Genomic DNA, 19,509 nt, shown 5'->3' with positions numbered 1-19,509 from the left:
CTTTACTCATGTGGTACCTTTTCCACCACACACATAATAAATGGAACAACACATTTTGGCCCCTTCTAGAACATACTAATATTCTTGGTCATATGGTAGAAGAGTATAGCTTTATTCTGGGACATACAATGAACCTTGTTCCAAACTCCTAAGTCCTTCCTGCTTAGATCTATTACTTCATGCCCATGTGCCACAAATCCTTGTATACATAAAAAGATGAATTTTAATAATAGATTTTTGTAACTGGAGCACCAGACCAACTTTTGGTTAATGAATGGATGTTTTCTCCTTCAGCAGCCAAGGGCCTGAAGATGGCTGCTCAATTGGTTATACAAGTAAGCTTATTTTTAAAAAAGGAATCCAAAAGACAATACTAATTCTAACCTACATCTGCATGTTCAGCAGTAGCCTCAACCACTATAGAAGTCGTAAGCATCACAGGACCTTCTGTTCTATCCACTGACACCTCTACCACTCTGAATCCTCCTCCCCCACTCTCGTCCCTCTCCCACTGATTGTGCTGTCAAATCTCTCCACTCCTCTCTCTTCTCCACCTTTGACAACTAACTTTTCCTGTGGTGCTGATAACATTAAACATGAGGTCCTTAGATAAAGAGAAAATGCAACATCACCTGGTTGATTTTTGTCTAAAGACTCCAACAATTTATCCTGAAAATACTAATAGTTCAGAGTGAAGAGTGGATGTGGAAGATGAAAAATCACTAAGATTGTCTGAGAAAGATGACCAAAATATGATGCAAATTAATTACCTCAAACTTCACTGATCCAGTCTGTGTAGTGTCAAACGCATTGAAAAGATAATGGGCATACATACTAGCATCTGAAAAACACAAAGACATAGATTATCTTGAAGCTTATTATGCACACATTTTCACTAATGACTATTAGCAACATTCATGGCCTCATTTCCCTCCAGTAACCAATGTGGCTTCTCTGGAAATTGTTTCTGTAAACTGGTATAAAGAAGTGAAGAATTACAACTCAGGGCTCATTAAGAGTACTTGGAAAAGACCCTAGAAATAAACAAGAATTTATCAACATGGCAATGATCTGGATTTTCAGGCTGGGAAAATAAGGAGGGAAAGGAAACTTAAGCCCATGAGGCAATTCAAGTATGGCAACAAATTATTCAGCCCATATGTTCCTTTCACATCCATCTTTCTTCTACATATAAAATGCACTGGAGGTATTCTAGAGTTGCAATATTCTAAAAGGCTGTATACTGGTAGCAAATTTTGGTGCTAGCCTTCACTGGGATGTGGCTAGAAAGGAATTATGAAAACAAGAATATTCCACTAGCTCACAGATTGCTGGGCAGTCCATATAACCAACTGACCCACAGGTCTTTTTTAAAAGCCTTACTGACTAATCCAGTTGTTCACTAAACCAGCAAATCCCATCTCTAATGGAGGCCCATTCTGCCATACAACAGAACAGGTGGTTGGCTAGAAAGGAAAAATAATAGGGCCATCTGAACTCTGGATTTGTCCTGTTTACTGAGTGTTTTGACACATCACTTGAGTTCCATTTAGAACAGTAAGATAAAGGCTGAAAAGCTGAACAGATTTTATTGAGACTTCAATGAGAAGTCCCAGAGGACTTCCACAGAGTCTGCACTGAACCTTAAACATTGTTAAAGATGGTTTTAGAAGTCTTTACATCAAAGCAAGAACAGATTCTAAGGCCAGATGAAGGGCAGCTTTTAATAGCAGAAACCATAACAATATGAAGAAAGATGAAACATATGCGTGTTTTGTTTTATTTTGCTTGGTAACTTATTTTGTTCTGTCTGTTATTACTTGGAACCACTTAAATCCTACTTTTTATTCTTAGTAAAATCACTTTTGTTTATTATTGAACCCAGAGTAAGTGATTTATACCTGGAGGAGCAAACAGCTGTGCATATCTCTCTATCAGTATTATAGAGGGCAAGCAATTTATGAGTTTACCCTGTATAAGCTTTATACAGAGTAAAACAAATTTATTTGGGGTTTGGATCCCATTAGGAGCTGGGTGTCTGAGTGCTGGAGACAGGAGTACCTGCTGAGTGGTTTTCAGTTAAGGCTTGCAGCTTTGGGGACGTGGTTCAGACCGTGGGTCTGTGTTGCAGCTGGTTTGTGTGTCTGGCTCAACAGGACAGGGTTCTGGAGTCCCAAGCTGACAGGGAAAACGGGCTCAGAGGTAGTTTAAGCATGTCAGGTGAGAGTCCCAAGGGGGTCTCTGTGACCAAACCCATCACAGAGACCCCACTGTGCTAGGTGCTGTAAAAATAATTGTAAGAGAAGTCTGTGCTCCAAATAGTTGATATTCTATACAGAGTGGAGAGACTGCGGGTGGAACAGGAAACAGGCACAGAAAAGGGAAATAACTTGCTCGAGGTGATGCAGCAGCTGGAAGGCAGAGCAGGGATGAACCCCAGGTTTCCTGACTCCCAGTCAAATGCCCTAACCACTGTACCAGTGTTCATCTTAAAAAAGGGGGTTGACCCCGGTAATGATCTTTATTGCAGGCTTACCTGTATTTCTGTGCAATAGGTATTCTAAGGGGTCTATATTTATTTTCTTACTCATTTGTATTTTTATATTTAAAAAACCTCAGTAAAACTTAAAAAAATCAATTCAAAGTTACGGTATGCACTAGCTGACATAGTTTTGCTGCTAGCTGGCAGACATGAATTTTAAGACATGCTTCAATAAGTCTGACAGTCACAAAGCACTCTACTCACCTCCATGTGGAAAAAACTGTGCATAGATCTGTTTGAACGTCTCTTCATTAACAACCCCACTAGGACATTCCTGTTGGAAAACCAAGAAAAACCCTGTCAAGATTCATTTGCAAAACACTACATGCCCAAAGAGAGCATTTACACAATTACATTCCTATTCCTGCAGCATACTGTATGCATGGTTTGTGCAGCTGAAGAAATTAAAAGACTTAAGACTATAATTCTCTAGCTCCCATAAGCTTGGCTCACAATTTAAAAGAAAACCAACAAAACCCTCCACAGTTCAATCCCCATTTTGTAGGACAACCTGGGAAGTTGATTCATGCCTTTTGCCTTGTAAAGCCTTCATATAATGATAATAAACAAGATTAATACCAAGTAATATTTAATCTTCAATGTCCTACAGAAACATTAACTCATTAACCTTCAATGGAACCCTGGTGGTAAGTGAGTGATGTTAGCCTCGTATGGGGTTAATAGTAAGTATTATTAAGTCCTTATAAATAGTAACGCCCCCTGTGAGTCCGGGGACAGAATAGGCCCACTGCTCCTCCTGCATGTCATATGATGAATAAGTCAACTATGTCCATGCCGGATTGGTCACAGCCCGGGTTAATAATGATGGCAACATCCATCTCCCACCAGGGCAGACGTGACAAGTATACTACTGGTGTAACCCCCAACAAAGAGGATCCCTGGAAGAGATAACATCACCATAGCCACATGGAATGTAAGGACACTGAGACAAATAGGGAGGTTGAAAGAACTCATGTATAAAATGGAACAATATACCTGGCACCTCCTAGGAATCTCTGAGGTCAGATGGAAGAACTTTGGAGAAGTACTAATGGAAGAAGGCCATATACTCTATTACAGTGGAGAGGACAAACATGTCCACGGTGTAGGATTTCTTGTGCATAAAGATATCAAGATTTCAGTATTAGGATGCCGCCCAATGTCAAGCAGGCTTATTTCCATCCATCTAAGGTCAGTACTGTTTAATATGACAGTGGTACAAGTCTACGCCCCTACAACAGACTATGATGATGAGCAAACTGAAGATTTTTACAATCAGCTCCAAGACATCATCAATAAGGTACACAAGAAAGATATTCTGATTGTACAAAGAGATAGGAATGCTAAAGTGGGTACTGACACACAGGCAGATTGGCGAGATTATTGTGGCCCTTTCAGTAATGCAGTAACCAATGAGAGGGGATTGAGACTTTTGGAGTTTGCCAGCTATAACAGTCTGGTTCTTGCAAACACATTAGGAGCACATAAAGCATCCAGACGATCAACATGGCATGCACCTAATGGTCTACATCACAGCCAGATCGACTACATCATGGTGCAAAACCGATTTAATTCTGGGATTAACTGGGATTAAAACAAGGAGCTTCCCCAGTGCTGATATTGGAAATGATCACAATCTTGTGATGCTAAATTTTTGGCTGCGGCTAAGGAAAATTGTCACGCCAAAGTTCACCAGAACCAAGTTTGACTTAGAAAGACTCAGAGGCCGAAACATTGCAGAGTCATTCCATGCAATGATCAGTGGAAAATTTGCCCCGCTGCTTGCTCTAGAGAAAGACGTAGAAACAATGACCAACAATTTCAATGCTGTAATGAATGAGGCAGCAATGGACATTGTTGGGAAACATCGTAAGAAGACAAAACCATGGGTCACAAATGAAATACTACAAATGTGTGACATTAGAAGAGAACTTAAGAGAGACAAGAACAGCACTGAAGGAGCTGATAAATACAGAGTGATTGGCAGAAATATCAAAAAAGGAATGAAGGTGGCCAAGGAGATATGGATTGAAAAACAATGCTCTAATATTGAAGAATGTATCAATCATAAAAATAGAAAACGAGCCTTCCAGGGTGTAAAAGATCTGACGAAGGAAAGATGGATCAAAGCTAACGCAATTCAAGACAAAGAAGGGAACAGTCTTACAGAAGAAAGGGACATCATCAATAGGTGGACAAACTACTGCTCTGATCTATACAACCACCAGACAAATGGAGATTCTAGTGTCTTAGAATCTCCATTTGTCTGGATTCAACAGAGGAGGATGACTTTCCAATACTGCATGAAGAGGTGGACACAGCTGTGAAATCATTCAAGAATGGAAAGGCTACAGGTATTGACAACGTCCCAGCTAAACTGTTGAAATTCGGAGGAGAAATAGTAATAGATGTACTCACCAAGATCTGCAACAAGATCTGGTAGACCAGTAAGTGGCCCTCCACGTGGACACAGTCACTAATCATCATTCTGCCAATTGTGTCAAAATTACCGGACCATAAGCTTAATTAGCCATCCCAGCAAAGTGATGTTGAAAGTCATATTGAACAGATTGAAGCCACAAACAGAGAATATCATCACTGAAGAACAGGCTGACGTTCGTGCTGGAAGAAATGCCACTGAACAGATTTTCAATCTTCATGTTCTATGTGAGAAGTACTTACACCACCATCAGGACATTTACCATGTCTTTGTTGACTTCAAGAAGGTGTTTGACAGAGTATGGCATGAAGCTCTCCGGGCAACCATGAAGAAATACAATGTTGGTCGTAAGCTTATACTTACCATTAAACATCTGGGTAAGGAATTGTGTCCCTAGCCTCTGTTTGTAGGAGGGTGGAGATGGATGGTAGGAGAGAGATCACTTGATCATTACCTTTTAGGTTCACTCCCTCTGGGGCACCTGGCATTGGCCACTGTCGGTAGACAGGATACTGTGCTAGATGAACCTTTGGTCTCACCCAGTACGGCCGTTCTTATGTTCTTAACTGTATGCCAAGGCCAGCAATGCAGTTCGTGTCAATGGCACAATAGGAGAGTGGTTTCGCACTACTGTTTGAGTCTGGCAAGATTGCCTTCTTTCATCCACACTGTTCAACATTTACTTGGAGCGCATGATGACTGATGCCCTAGAAGATCACATATACACAGTCAGCATTTGGGGGCAAACAATCTCAAATCTTTGGTTCACTGATGACATTGATGGCCTGGCAGGCAGCGAAGATGAACTTGCCGACCTTGTGAAACGATTTGATGAAACCTCCGCAAAATATGGCATGGAAATCAGTGCAGAAAAAAACAAGCTGATGACAAACAAACGTGATTGGATCAGCTCACATATCACTGTCAGTGGACAAGAGCTGGAGACAGTGAAACAGTTCAAATATTTGGGGGCAATCATCACTGATGAAGGATCCAAGGCAGAAATTTGGGCAAGAACTGCACAAACAACAGCAGCAGTGGCAAAGCTGTTTGGAGGAACAAGAATATCTCCCTGGAATCCAAACTTAAACTGCTGCACGCATTGGTCATCTCCATTTTTCTGTATGCGTGCGAGACATGGACCCTTATGGCAGAACCTGAATGGAAAATATAGGTAGTAGAGATAAGATGCTTCCGTAAAATCCTGGGCATCTCATACTTCGACCACGTCACTAATGAAGAGGTCTGCAACATCAACACCCAATGCACTGGGTCATATGAAGACCTCCTGATGACCGTGAAGAAGCACAAGCTGAAGTGGTATGGCCATGTAACAAGATCCTCTGGCCTATTCAAGATCATTCTCCAAGAGACAGTACAGGGGAAGAGAAGAAGAGGTAGACAGAAGAAGAGATGGACTGATGACATTAAAGAGTGGACAGGAATGGACTTCGTTGCTACTCAAACACTGACACACAGTCGTCAGGGGAGGAGACAATTGGTTGATTGCTCATCAATGATGGTGCCCCAATGACCAATGCGGTTATGGGAGTGGTGGTGATGGTGATAAACAGTAACCACTATTAGACCTAGAAAGGTTAAGTAACATTCACCTAAGGCTACTTCATTGAGAATCTTTCCATTGACTTCTGTGGGAACTGGGTCACACCATAGAGAGATATTGCAGAGCCAGGATGAAAACACAACTGGTTCTGACTTCTGGTCTGCATTAAGGCCACAACCCCTCTAACTTCTGCAGTTAGGGTTGCTGTTTTCTAATATGGGTCCCAGTGCTCTGTGGACTGACAAACTACAAATTGATGGTGTCTCCTAGGTTTTATAACAACTGAATTATAGACAGAATTATTTGTCATACTTACCCAATAAACCACAGTTAAATTTGTATGAAATCAAGAAAAAAAGATACAAATCACTTGTCTGATCTATGTCCTAGTAAGATTTTGTTTACATTCCAGGATCACAGCACTGGTTCGGATTTGGGTAATGCAAAGTTTCAGAATGAATCCTGAAAATGTATAGGTTTTTCTTAGTTCAGGGATTGAATGCACACTCAAACTTGATATAGGTTTGCAAACCTGCACTGAGTTTTGAGATAATGTATAGGCTACAGGGTTTTTTTGGGTGCCCTGTTAAAGAAAACTAATGGAGAAAAGAAGAGAAAAGTTTCTAGTTTTTTGGGTTGTGAAGGCACCTTTCACTCCTACTTCAGTCTCCTTTAAGTCAATGCACTACCATTCTGCCTCCTCTGCAGAAAGACAGAAAAATCTTCCCCTTTCATCTTAATGGACTGTGAACTTCAAAGCCTACTTCCGGCCATTATAGTCAAAGCCTTTTAAAGAAGTTTGTTTAAAAAAAGGTCACCCAGCTTGTGGCACAATAAAATGTCCTGGAATTCAATTATAACACTTTTTATGTTAACATACAATACGGTTAGCAATTCTTTGCATTTTGAAGTGAAATGTACTGCATTTTTAGCCAGTTAAATTACTACCTAAGTACTTAGGCAGTAAGTTTCCTGATTCATGTTCCTTCCCACAATTCTGGCAGCTTAACCAATTTTGAAATGGTTCATCTGAAAATATTGGATATCAATAATGCAAATATCTGTGGCGTTAACCCGTTTTCATGAGGCAGAAGGTAATATTTTAGATATGGAAAAGCCCAAGTAAACAATTGCTCATGTCTCATATTAACAGTGCAGTTCCAACCTTGGATATGCACACACAAATCGCAGAAGACCAAATTCTGTGCTGACCTACATGTGACATACAATCCAATGGAAGTCAGCAGAGAACTTGACTTCCATGAACACCTCACACATATATCTGAAAACGGGAACTGACTCAAATTGTGTATAAGATATTGATGTCCACACACTGTACAGACCTCTAGGTAACATAAAAGCTGCCATTGGCACGTGTTTGTCAAAATTCAGAGCATGTAGAAACAATAATTACATATTATAACAACCTGGGTTCAAGGCTCCCACCATATAAAGGGTGGGAGAAAGGAAATACCAAACCCCATTTTACAGATGGAAAACTGAGGCACAGCTAGACCAGTTCAGAAGGTGGCTATGAGTGGGTGATCTAGGGTTATGATGGCAACATCCAACCTGCGTACTGTTCAAATAAAGGGCGCTTTTCTGAAATCCTTGCATACCCAACCCCACCACTGTAGTCAGTGAAGGACCACACCTGGTTTTGATTGAAAAGTTTGATTCTGAAGAGAGCCAGACTGCAGGCCTTGCAAAGCTCAAGGCCACAAGTCTTCTGAATTGGGGGAGCTAGAAATGCCACCTCAATTTTCAATTTAAAAAAATGTCCAGCCCTTTTTTGCATGACGACAGCCCGGGAAAATCAGTTGCCAAGACTGTAAGGAACAGAAGCAGGGCTCTAGGCTGCTGGCGAGGGACTTCATATCCTGGCCAAGCCAACCTTAAAAGAGTCAGTTATGTTTGGAGTTACGAAAATTGTTTTGCAGGCCCTCCCAAAAATGTTTAGGCCAGCCCTTCTATGGACAAAGCTTGTCTGGTTCCACACAATGGGAAAAAATCCATTGTGCTTTCATCCTACACTTGTCTTTGACCCAAAAGGAAAGACATTATTTATTTATGAATGCATTCCTATATGTCAATGCATCCATAGAAGTTAATTATCAAAGACAGCCAGATGCGTTCCTAAGTAGCATAAGAGTGTCTAATTAGGGATGGATAATATTTAGAGATCTGGGATCAAATCCATTTTAATTGCAACCACAAAAAGCTGGGTGGGATAGTCAGGTCCATGATTTACTTATCTTTGAGTTCTTTAGCTATCTTTAAAGAACAGAAAGTTCTTTGACATAACATTCCCACACAAAGCACAGAATATGAAGGAAAGAAAATGCATGAAAGGGAGAATTTTAAAAGCTCTCATTTGCTGACACCACATGCTGACAAAGAGAAGAGGGCATCTGAACAAGTGGACTGAATTAATCAACTCAAATCACCTTGCTTTGTGCAAACCACTGAAGATAATGTCAAAGGGGAGAAAGGAGGAGATTTGTATTGGATGTTGTCAATGGACAGATACGAATTGCATACAAGTTCATATCCCTCGTCAACTGAAACTAGTGCAACCAGATCCCAGTCTCTTAGACCATCTTCCTCCTGTATATAAAGAAATCTAAAACTGATCCACCCACTATCTGGATGTCAGTAATTTAGGACAGATTTCAATGAAAAAAAAAAAAAAGAAACCAGCCTTTCAATGACCCTGAATTCAAATTTAATTGTGTCTGCAAGTCATGACATTTGTCCTCTCCATAGCTCGAGTGCCACAAAAATCAACCCTCAAACTCAGCATGAGATCTCATCCGTTCAGGTGCTGAATGCCCCCAACAGGAGTGTTCAGCACCTTACAGAATTAGGCTTCCAGCAAAGAATAAAAGCCCATCTTGTATCTCACTTCAATGGTAGCAAGATCAGGGCCTTGTTTTTTCCTTTTTGCAGAGACTGAATGAGGATTGCTAAATATAGCAACTGTATGGCAAACTTCCCAGTTAGACCAGCATCTTCTAAGTGAGAAGATCCTAATAAAACAGCTACTCATGATTTCTTTTGCAGTGGGCTGTTTTATGTTTCTTTCTCCCATTTCTGTGTCTTTCAGAACTCTAGAAGCCACCTGAAGTGGCCTAAATATTTGGTTACAGCAAAAATTCTCCACGCCTCTCATATTTTCCTGCTCTGCAACAAAAAAATTAGGGGTCTCATTTAAGCCCCAAATCCATACGTCCATCTACATTTGAAAACCAGATTTGAAAACCAGCCCATCTCTATTGATTCAAAAGAGAAATTTACTAATGGGTGCCTTATGACAGTGAAGGCAAAAGTCTTAAAACATGGCTTCCAAACCTGCACCTGATTTTACACACACATCCACTGGCACACCCAACCCCACCCCACCAACACACCTCGCACTAGCTCACATACGGCCTGGTTGAAAAGCTTTTAGCCCTTTGGTATTTAAAGGCTAAACCAGAAAACTCAGGTCATTTTGACTTCATTTCCAAGTATGAACATAAGAAGAACATAAGAACGGCCATACTGGGTCAGACCAAAGGTCCATCTAACCCAGTATCCCGTCTTCCAACAGTGGCCAATGCCAGGTGCCCCAGGGGGAATAAACAGAACAGGTAATCATCAAGTGATCCATCCCCTGTCGCTCATTCCCAACTTCTGGCAAACAGAGGCTAGGGACACCAGCCTTGCCCTTCCTAGCTAATAGCTATTGATAGACCTATCCTCCATGAATTTATCTAGTTCTTTTTTGAACCCTATTATAGACTTGGCCTTCACAACATCCTCTGACAAGGTGTTTCACAGGTTGACTGTGCATTGTGTAAAAAAATACTTCCTTTTGTTTGTTTTAAACCTGCTGCCTATTAATTTCATTTGGTGACCCCTAGTTCTTGTATTATGAGAAGGAGTAAATAACACTTCCTTATTTACTTTCTCCACACCAGTCATGATTTTATAGACCTCTATCATGTCCCCCACTTAGTTGTCTTTTTTCCAAGCTGAAAAGTCCCAGTCTTATTAATCTCTCCTCATATGGCAGACGCTCCATGCCCCTAATCATTTTTCTTGCCCTTTTCTGAAGGCCCAGCTCTTTATCATGCCAGTGAATAGGTTGAAGGGCCTCACGGTGTCCTGGCAGAAGATCACCACCTGCATTCGGACCTGTTATGATCTGGCTCAGGCTGAGCCACTGCCTATAGCGAAAGCCCGCTCGAGCAGGGCTCAAGTGTCCTCGGGGGCCTTCCTTGCGTATGTCCCTATTCAGGACATTTGCAGGGCCATGAAGTGGTCTTTGATACACACGTTCATGACCCATTATGCCATCATCCAGCAAGCAAGAGATGATGCTGGCTTTGGCAGAGCTGTGTTGCAATTGACAATTCCATGAACGCCTACCTGCCTCTGGTGGTCCTGCTTCAGAGTCACCTACATTGGAATGGACATGAGCAATCATTCGAAGAAGAAAAGACAGTTACCTTTTTATGTAACTGGTGTTCTTAGAGATGTGTTGCTCATGTCCATGCCATGATCCGCCCTCCTTGCCCATTGTCGGAGTTTCTGGCAAGAAGGAACTGAGGATGGGGGGACCCGGCAATGCTCCCTACACTACGGCATACGCGTGCCACTCCAGAGGGCGCCAGCGAGGGAAAAACTTCCGGCAACAGTGCATGTGGCGAGCACACACAATGGAATGGACTTGAGCAACACATCTCAAAGAACACCAGTTATGTCTTATCTGTGTCTTTTGTACTGGCTCTCTTGTGCATTTATCTTGTCTGGTTTCTATGCCTGTGGAGAAATATTTTTTTTCCTGGTACAGTTTAAACTGATTTACATGGTAGAATTTATCTACTTTTTTGTGCCCCTGTAAAATCCTAATTTTATACACAGAGCTACTGAGTCTATTCACAATAACATGTGGCCCAGACCATCAATGACATGAATTGTGTTCAGGTACACCATAGGATAGACGCATAACTTGGTTTTTAATTTCCCAAGCATTTTCTTTTTGATTCTTATTAAAATAGGCTTTTGACTTTCCTTTGGATCTTCCCAATGTGACAGCTACCTGCAAGTGGATCTAAATGTTTCTGTAATGCTTGCAGATAGGTTTATAGTTTAATTTCCTCTAGCTGTGTGCCACTGATATGCCACATGAACTATCTGCAATGCCCATTAGTGGTAAATTTAAATACTTAACAGAAGCACTGATGATAATGTGTTCATCCCTTACTAAAATGCTACATTATTATATAGCGAGAGCCCCCAAATCTGCAGGGCATTATTAGATTATAATTTTGGACTGTTCCTGTAGAATAACATGGCAATTAGTAGAAGGGATGGGTTAACACAGGGGTACAATATTCTCTCAAAAGTTCAAGTTTCTAATGGTAGCTTGCAGTGGAATATAGGGGCATAGGATCTAATCAGTCAAATCTAGTTTCCACCAATAGTAATTCCAGGGAAATAAATTCCTTCCTGCCCCCTAAAATGATAAATTTATGCCCCGAAGAAGCTAATTGCCTTTATTGTAGGCAATAAACATATCTTTAAACATATTGATCATTAAATTAACCATTCTTCCTTAACTTCAACCACCTTACAGTATGTGACTAAGCCTCCTACAGCAGTGATTCTCAAAGTCGGTCCTCTGCTTGTTCAGGGAAAGCCCCTGGAGGGCCAGGCTGGTTTGTTTACCTGCCGTGTCCACAGCCGCGGCTGCCACTGGCCGCGGTTCACCGCTCCAGGCCAATGGGGGCTGTGGGAAACGGCGCGGGCAGAGGGATGTGCTGGCTGCCCTTCCTGAACCCCACATTGGCCTGGAGCGGCGAACCGCGCCCAGTTGGAGCTGCGATCGGCTGAACCTGTGGATGCGGCAGGTAAAAAACCGGCCCGGCCCGCCAGGGGCTTTCCCTGAACAAAAGGTGGACCGACTTTGAGAACCACTGTCCTACAGCACTGAGTTCTGCAGGTTGGCTACATTATGTGAAGATTTTTCTTTTTTTTTTTTGTTCAAAATTTACCTGCCATTATTTTCATCCAGCAAATATAATTTTTAAACAGCTTAAAAATGTAGGAACTGATCAGTTGTCACTACCTTTCATAATTGTAAATGCTTCTCTGAAGCCTCTTCTCTAACCTCTTCCTTTTCCATGATAAATTAAGAAGTGCATATAATGGGCCAGATTGTCTGCTGCATCCAATTTAAACTGGGTGAAGTAAATGGGAGTAGAGGACTATCAAGAAGTGACTCACTGATACCCTGCTTGGCCCTAAATCCATTTTAGAGCATCCTGGAGGCTGCTCTAACCTGAGCCAGTTTATTACCCCCAACCTCTCCAAGCTCATCGTCAGAAGCAAAATCTCCACAGGCCAGGACCCAAAACTTAAAGTAGCACCAGACACTGCCAGAAGAACAGTTACAAACCCTGCAGACATATCTCCACTCCTATGACATTCAGCACCCCCACAACACACCTTTCAAGATCCAGGCGTCCTTCACATGCTATCACAACATGTGATGTGCCTCATCCGGTGACCTAAATGCTCCAATAACAACTATGTGGGTGAAACCAGACAATCCCTATGCTCGTGAATGAACACACACAGAAGAATGATAAAAGCCAAAATGCCATATCACCTGTGGGTGAACCCTTTTTTCACAAAACAATCACTCTGTATCTGACCCCAGTCTTCATCCTGAAAGGAAACCTGCACAACACTGTCAAAACACAAGTCTGGGAGCTTAAATTCATAATTCTGAAAGGTACTAAAAATCATGGACTGAATAGAGACACCAGATTTATGATTTAGTACAACAATCACTTACTCCTTCCACCCTGCTTTTTTTCCTGCTTTAACCTTCCTCTCACCCCCACCCCCCATGACTGGAGAAGTGTTAACGGGCCATTTCACCTTGAATGGTCCCTTGAAATGTGTTCACTATTTATGCTGAACAATCGGTTCCACCTTTTATTTAGCTGTGACACTCTGGATATGTCTACACTGCAATTAGATAGCCGAGGCTGGCCTGTGCTGGCTGACTTGGGCTCGCAGGGCATGGGGTAAAGGGCTGCTTAATTGCAGTGTAGGCTTCCAGGCTCGGGCTGGAGCCTGGGCTCTAGGAACCTGCGAGGTGGGAGGATTTCAGAGCTCAGGCTGCAGCCCAGCCCAGAAGTCTACATTGTACTGAAACAGCCTGGCAGCAACTAAACAGCCGTGCAGTCCCAGCCCGAGTCAGCTGCACAGGCAGCCATGGGTTTTTAATTGCAGTGTATACATACCCTCTGAGTGCATTTCCCAGACTTGAAGAAGAGCTCTGTGTAGCTCGAAAGCTTGTCTCTTTCACCAACAGAAGTTGAGCCAATAAAAGATTGTCTCTCTCATGTTCAGAATAGTCTATTTACACCCCTAGAGTTAGCCAGCTTTCATAGTGGGTATAAACAAGGGGCAAGATTAAACTGTAGTCAACTGGTCTGATTCCAGTTGTGTTGAATTTGCAGTCAGCAGCTTACATAAAAAGAACGGTAGGACCCAGGGTAGTAGGATACTCCCCTAAGGGAAACAAGCCATTCAGAAACACTTTTAAAGTCTTATTTCTTTTGGGATTGATTGTATGAATCTAAAATGGCTGGGCCTTTTATAGTTGATCTACTGATTTGTGAAGGGTTCTGCATAGTTAAGAAAATCAGTTGTTGACTGCAAAAATATTTTCTTTAATGTTAAATAACCAAAAAACAAAATTACACAATCATCAGCCTCTATTCCAAATGTTCTGGTCTTCCTTTCAGTGGGAATGTCAGTACAGTTGTAGTGGTGATGGCTAATAGATCTAGTATAAAGTCAAAGCAATGCTTTAGTGTCATCTGCAAAATCACATCTTTGAAGACTGAAACGAAGAGCCATATGAAAATCTGGTGTTCCAACAGAATATAATCCCTACAATAAATTTTAGCCCCTGGAAACAGAAGCGAAGGTAGCAAAATCTGAGAGTTTACAAATTCTAATTTAAATTCCAAAGCTATATTGAAAGAGACAATGTCAATACAATCCAGAGCTGTTGTTACCCATGATGAGATAACTGAGATGATAGGAACGAGTGTCTTCCATTTCAGTGGAGATGAATGTTGACGTCTTAGTGCTCCTTGGTATGTACATAGTCCCAGTGTATACTTACTTTTGAACACTGCTAGGGTTTTTTTTTTTCCTTTTCATCCACTCTAAGCACTTGCTAGTCATCATTTGACATCACTTGACTGTCCTTGAAAGCAATAAGTAATGTTAATTTCTTATTCGAACAGCAAAAAGAATTGCAACTGCTTAGTGGTTCTCTTTATGTGGACTCAGCTCTGTAGTGGTGTAGCATTTCAAAAGCAATACAAGATGCTGGATTTGCACACGTACCCTGTGGTATTGTTTATGTTCAGTAGTTAGTGGACTTCTGGAAAAAGTGCATTTGGTTTCAGCACCTTAAAAATCAAAGCCACTAGTGGTCACTTTTCTCATTCTTCCATGGATTCAGACACCTTGTTAGATATGTAGGAGTGCAAATAAAAAAGAAGCAATGTTCAGCTAAAAGTTAATCCATTGCCATTCAAGTCAAGGGTAACGTTCCCACTGTCGTAAATAGTGCAGTATTTAGCCCTGCAAATAGTATTGTAACTCCTTACTAGACTGAAAAAGACTGTGCATTAATTCTGCAAGGAACTATCCAAATGATCAAATCATTAAGGCTACGATTTAGTCACGGAGGTCATAGCAGTCACAGATTCCATGACTTTACTGGACCTCTGTGATATCTAGGGCCTCAGGAGACGGAGGTGGGACTGTGCGCTGCTGGTCTGCAACTGGGGCTGTCTGGAACCAGGACCCTGCGGCCCCAGTCCTGTGGCTTCCGCCAGGGCCTGCAACCGGGGCCGTGTGCCCCAGCCCCGTGGTGTTGCAGGGTTGGCAGGGGCTGCAGCTGGGGCCACACACCCTAGTCTTGCAGCGTCCTTGGGCTTGGTGGGAGTCTGCAGCTGGGACTGCACACTCCAGCCCCGCGGCATCCCAGGCTTGGCAGGGGCTGCAGCCAGGGCCGTGAGCCCCAGCCCCTCAGCTTTCCCCATGGGTTGCACCAGGGGCTGTGTGCCCCCCTCACAGCTTCCCAGGGCCAAGCGCCCCTTAGCCCCCTGGCTGTGCTGGGCTTCTGGAGGCTGCAGCTGAGGCCACGCACCTCTTTTCCGCAGCTGCGGCCAGCTCTGGAGCAGGGACTGTGTGCCCCCCATGGCTGCGCCCCCCCCTCCACTGCAGCTGCTGGCGGGGGGCTTGTCCTGTCAATCTCCCCACATGGGAATCCATTCCTCCCCCCCACCTAGTCCTGCCCCCAGGTTATTTTTAGTAAAGTCACAGATGGGTCACAGGCTCCATGAATTTTTGTTTATTGCCCGTAACCTGTCCATAACTTTTTACTAAAAATAACGGTGATAAAATCTTAGCCTTGCAAACATCAAAAACACACAATGTCCTGAGGACTACTGAACCAGTAACAATGACCAATGCTGATGGCATCACACCAGGAATTGTGCAGTGAAGTTCCCAAATCTGACTGAATCCTGCAAATCAGTAAATCTCTGGGGCCGCCCTCTGGGTGGCACCAGGAAAGGTCAGGACATGCACTTCTTCATGTGTCAATGGAGAGTTGAAGAGCACAGTGTGCTGGGGTGTTTTTATCCATCCTGGAGACAAGGCCAAAGAGCCTGCAATGCCACTTTTGAATATAATGAGCAACTGAAGGAAGGCCAGATCTCTGCAATATTATGACATTTCGTACAAAGTCAACCCCCTTCATGCTCAGGATTTGGCACTAGGGTGACCAGATGTCCCAATTTTATAGGCGCAGTCCCGATATTCATGGCTTTTTCTTATATAAACCCCCTGCACCCCATCCTGATTTTTCATACTTGCTATCTGGTCACCCTATTTGGCGCTGACAGCACATATGGAATGCCTCTAGTCACCCCAACGCTGTGTGTAAGTGGGTCCAAGTTTCTGACCCATATAGCAATACATGTGGTACACAAGTTTGACCAATCCTGAGGTTTGTCTCATTGCAAAGATGTTGCTGTAAGTGAGACATGGACTTTGTGCAGGAGGCATTGAGACCTATTCGTCAAAGAAAGTCCAGTTTGCTGTGACCGTTTGAACTCTGCTTGCAGCTGAGGTTGATTAACTCATCAGTGCTCTCCACGGTACTCAACCCCACCTGCAGCAGGGCTTCTGGTGGCCCAGCTCCAAAGTTCTGTACCTTGGTCTACTGCCATGAGACGTTCAACCCATAATGTAGGTGGTGTCCTCCAGACCTTGAAGGATGGGGCTGAAATTATCTGACTTCTCCACAAGCAAAGCAGTGTCGTTGGCCTAGTCTTGGTCAGTGAATGCTTCTTGACCAACCTTGATTCTAATGTGTGGAGTGACAAGTCCTAATATCCAGTTGATGGTTGACAGAATAGTGCTGGGGTGAGAATGTATCCTTGCTGCACACCGCAGGTTGTGTAGAAATGTGGCAAAAGTCACGAACCCACATGTACTCTCGCACCAGTACCAGTGTAAATATCCTGCACCTGACAGAACATCTGGAACACCAATTCCTTTCAACGTGAACCAAAGTGCTGAAACTATTCTTTTGCTGCCTACCGTGGAAGTTAAACTGAGCATGGCGTATACCTGCTTTGTTTCACAAGAGCTACATCTTTTGAGTCAGCTTGATTAAGTCATGTTGAAGCACTAATGAAGACTCTTGAGCATTATTTGGCTCTTATAAAACAAAATTGTGATCAATTAAGTGCAAATGAATTGGCACTAGCATACGCATCTGAACGCAATCCAGTTACAGAAAGCTGAAACAGGATGATCAATGGCAGCAATGCCTTTCTGAAGCATTCCTTGAGGTTTGATTCAAAGCCTTACACAGTTTCCAGATGGAGTGTCAGAAGCAAAAAAAAATCATGTGGGAATTCAGAAAGTGTAATCATGCATGCAGGCCAGAACTGCTGTCACAGCGCGAGCTGCTTCTTATAGAAGCATTGACACAGTAAGCACCCACAGCAGCAGTTTCTAGTCTTTTCAGTCTTTCATAACAGCACGTTGATCACAAAGGGGGCTAGTGGCAGGATGGGGCTTTTATCAAGCCAGGATTGTTAATTTATCATGGAAAAGGAAGAGGTTAGAGGAGAGTCTTCAGAGAAGCATTTACAATTATAAAAGGTAGAGTGTCAAACTGATCAGTTCCTACATTTTTAAGCTGTTTTAAAATTTATATTTGCTGGATGAAAATAATGGCAGGTAAATTTTTGAACAAAAACAACAAAAAAAAGAAAGAAATCATAGGAGTGGAGATATGTCTGCAGGGCTTGTATCTGTTCTTCTGGCAGTGTCTGGTGCTACTTTAAATTGTTGGGTCCTGGCCTGTGGAGATTTTGCTTCTGACGATGAGCTTGGAGAGGTTGGGGGTAATAAACTGGCTCAGGTTAGAGCAGCCTCCAGGATGCTCTAAAATGGATTTAGGGCCAAGCAGGGTATCAGTGAGTCACTTCTTGATAGTCCTCTACTCCCATTTACTTCACTCAGTTTAAATTGGATGCAGCAGACAATCTGGCCCATTATATGCACTTGTAAAGCGCCCGTCATCATAACATATAGGTGCCATCATGTAAATTAAGCAGGACCACCACAATCATCCGAGAAAAGGGAATAAGTATAAGCAAGATATAGAAAAGTGACCATATATCCACTGGGGATTTGAATCTCCAGACGGCACTGTAACACCATCACAAAAAACAGATGACTAAAAGCTATAGGAAATAGGGGAACAGCTGAGTCAGTGCGCCTGCCATGTATAATTACCCATCCCATTGCAATGATGATTTATTGAAAACCTCTAAAGCTGCCCTTTTGTTTTGTCAGAAACACAACATATTAATACTTTAAGCACACTGAGCGCTTAGCAGAAGAAAAGCATATAATTAATATTGCTTGTCCTAACAATCTGGAGCAAAACATGATTGTGGTGGCAAAATGAATTAATACCAAGACCTTCAATGATGCTGAACTTCGAAAATGGGCTAAGTCACTGATTAAATGAACTTGCTAATCATTATTTTTGCCCTGAGTGGTAATTTCTCCATATTGCAAAACGATAGCACAATTAGTCTCTGAACACAGAAGCGGCAGGGCCAAGGATCAGATGCACTGAGAGTGCTGCCATGCTGAAATTTGCAATACCTGTCCATTTTACAGTGCACGTGGCCGAATCACTTACACTGATGAGCAATAAAATTCAGCGAAGTTGAACACACACAGATTTTGCAGCCAATATAACAAGGTATTTCACAGACCTTAGAGGTATACAACAATTCCTGATCTCCTGTGGCCAATACAGGAAAAAGTGTTTTGTAATGTATTTAGTATGAAGTAAAACATACATTTAATTTGGAAAAATTACACAGAGAAATTGAAGGCTAGGTTCTGTCTTTGGCTTACTCAGCTGAGCAGGGAAATATGGGTTTACCTTACACCTTACTCAGATCTCGGGTCTGTTGTAGAGTACCACACCCCCCCTCCCCCCCCCCCCCCCCCTTTAATAATCTCCCTGCATGCAAATGGGCAGGAACTGATGTTGTTTTGGCCACACCCATTCTACACATGTTGTCCAGCTGGGGTGGGGGAAGTGAACTGCATCCTTTCAAGTAACAGTGCAGTAACTTGCTTCCCCAACCCTCTGCAGCAAGTGTGGCTCAGACTGGTTTGTCAGGCACACGCGGCTCTAAGGGCAAGTGCTGGGGTGAGGCAGCTTGCACAGCACCCTTTGCCAGAGTTGGCCTTACCATGAGGCAAACTGAGGAGGCCGTCTCAGGTGCCAGACTGTCGGGGGGTACCACTAGGACCCAGAGTGTAGAAAATTGTGTC

General features: G+C 42.7%; 1 protein-coding gene across 4 annotated transcripts in view; it reads right to left on the bottom strand.

The window, feature by feature from the left end:
• Positions 1-19,509, bottom strand: part of KCNIP1 (potassium voltage-gated channel interacting protein 1) — an 853,580-nt gene that overhangs the window by 12,036 nt on the left and 822,035 nt on the right. For all 4 annotated transcript variants that reach the window (XM_034778377.1, XM_034778376.1, XM_034778378.1 and 1 more), the window contains 2 exons: positions 2,747-2,816; positions 771-841 (listed from right to left, as the gene is read on the bottom strand). In XM_034778377.1, the coding sequence (XP_034634268.1) occupies positions 771-841; positions 2,747-2,816 (141 nt within the window). The remainder of the gene's footprint in view (positions 1-770; positions 842-2,746; positions 2,817-19,509) is intronic.

This window comes from Trachemys scripta, chromosome 8 (genome assembly GCF_013100865.1).
Source record: "Trachemys scripta elegans isolate TJP31775 chromosome 8, CAS_Tse_1.0, whole genome shotgun sequence".
NCBI lineage: Eukaryota > Metazoa > Chordata > Testudines > Emydidae > Trachemys > Trachemys scripta.
The sequence above is the reverse complement of the archived record's forward strand: the minus strand, read 5'-3'. Positions and strand labels throughout refer to the sequence as shown.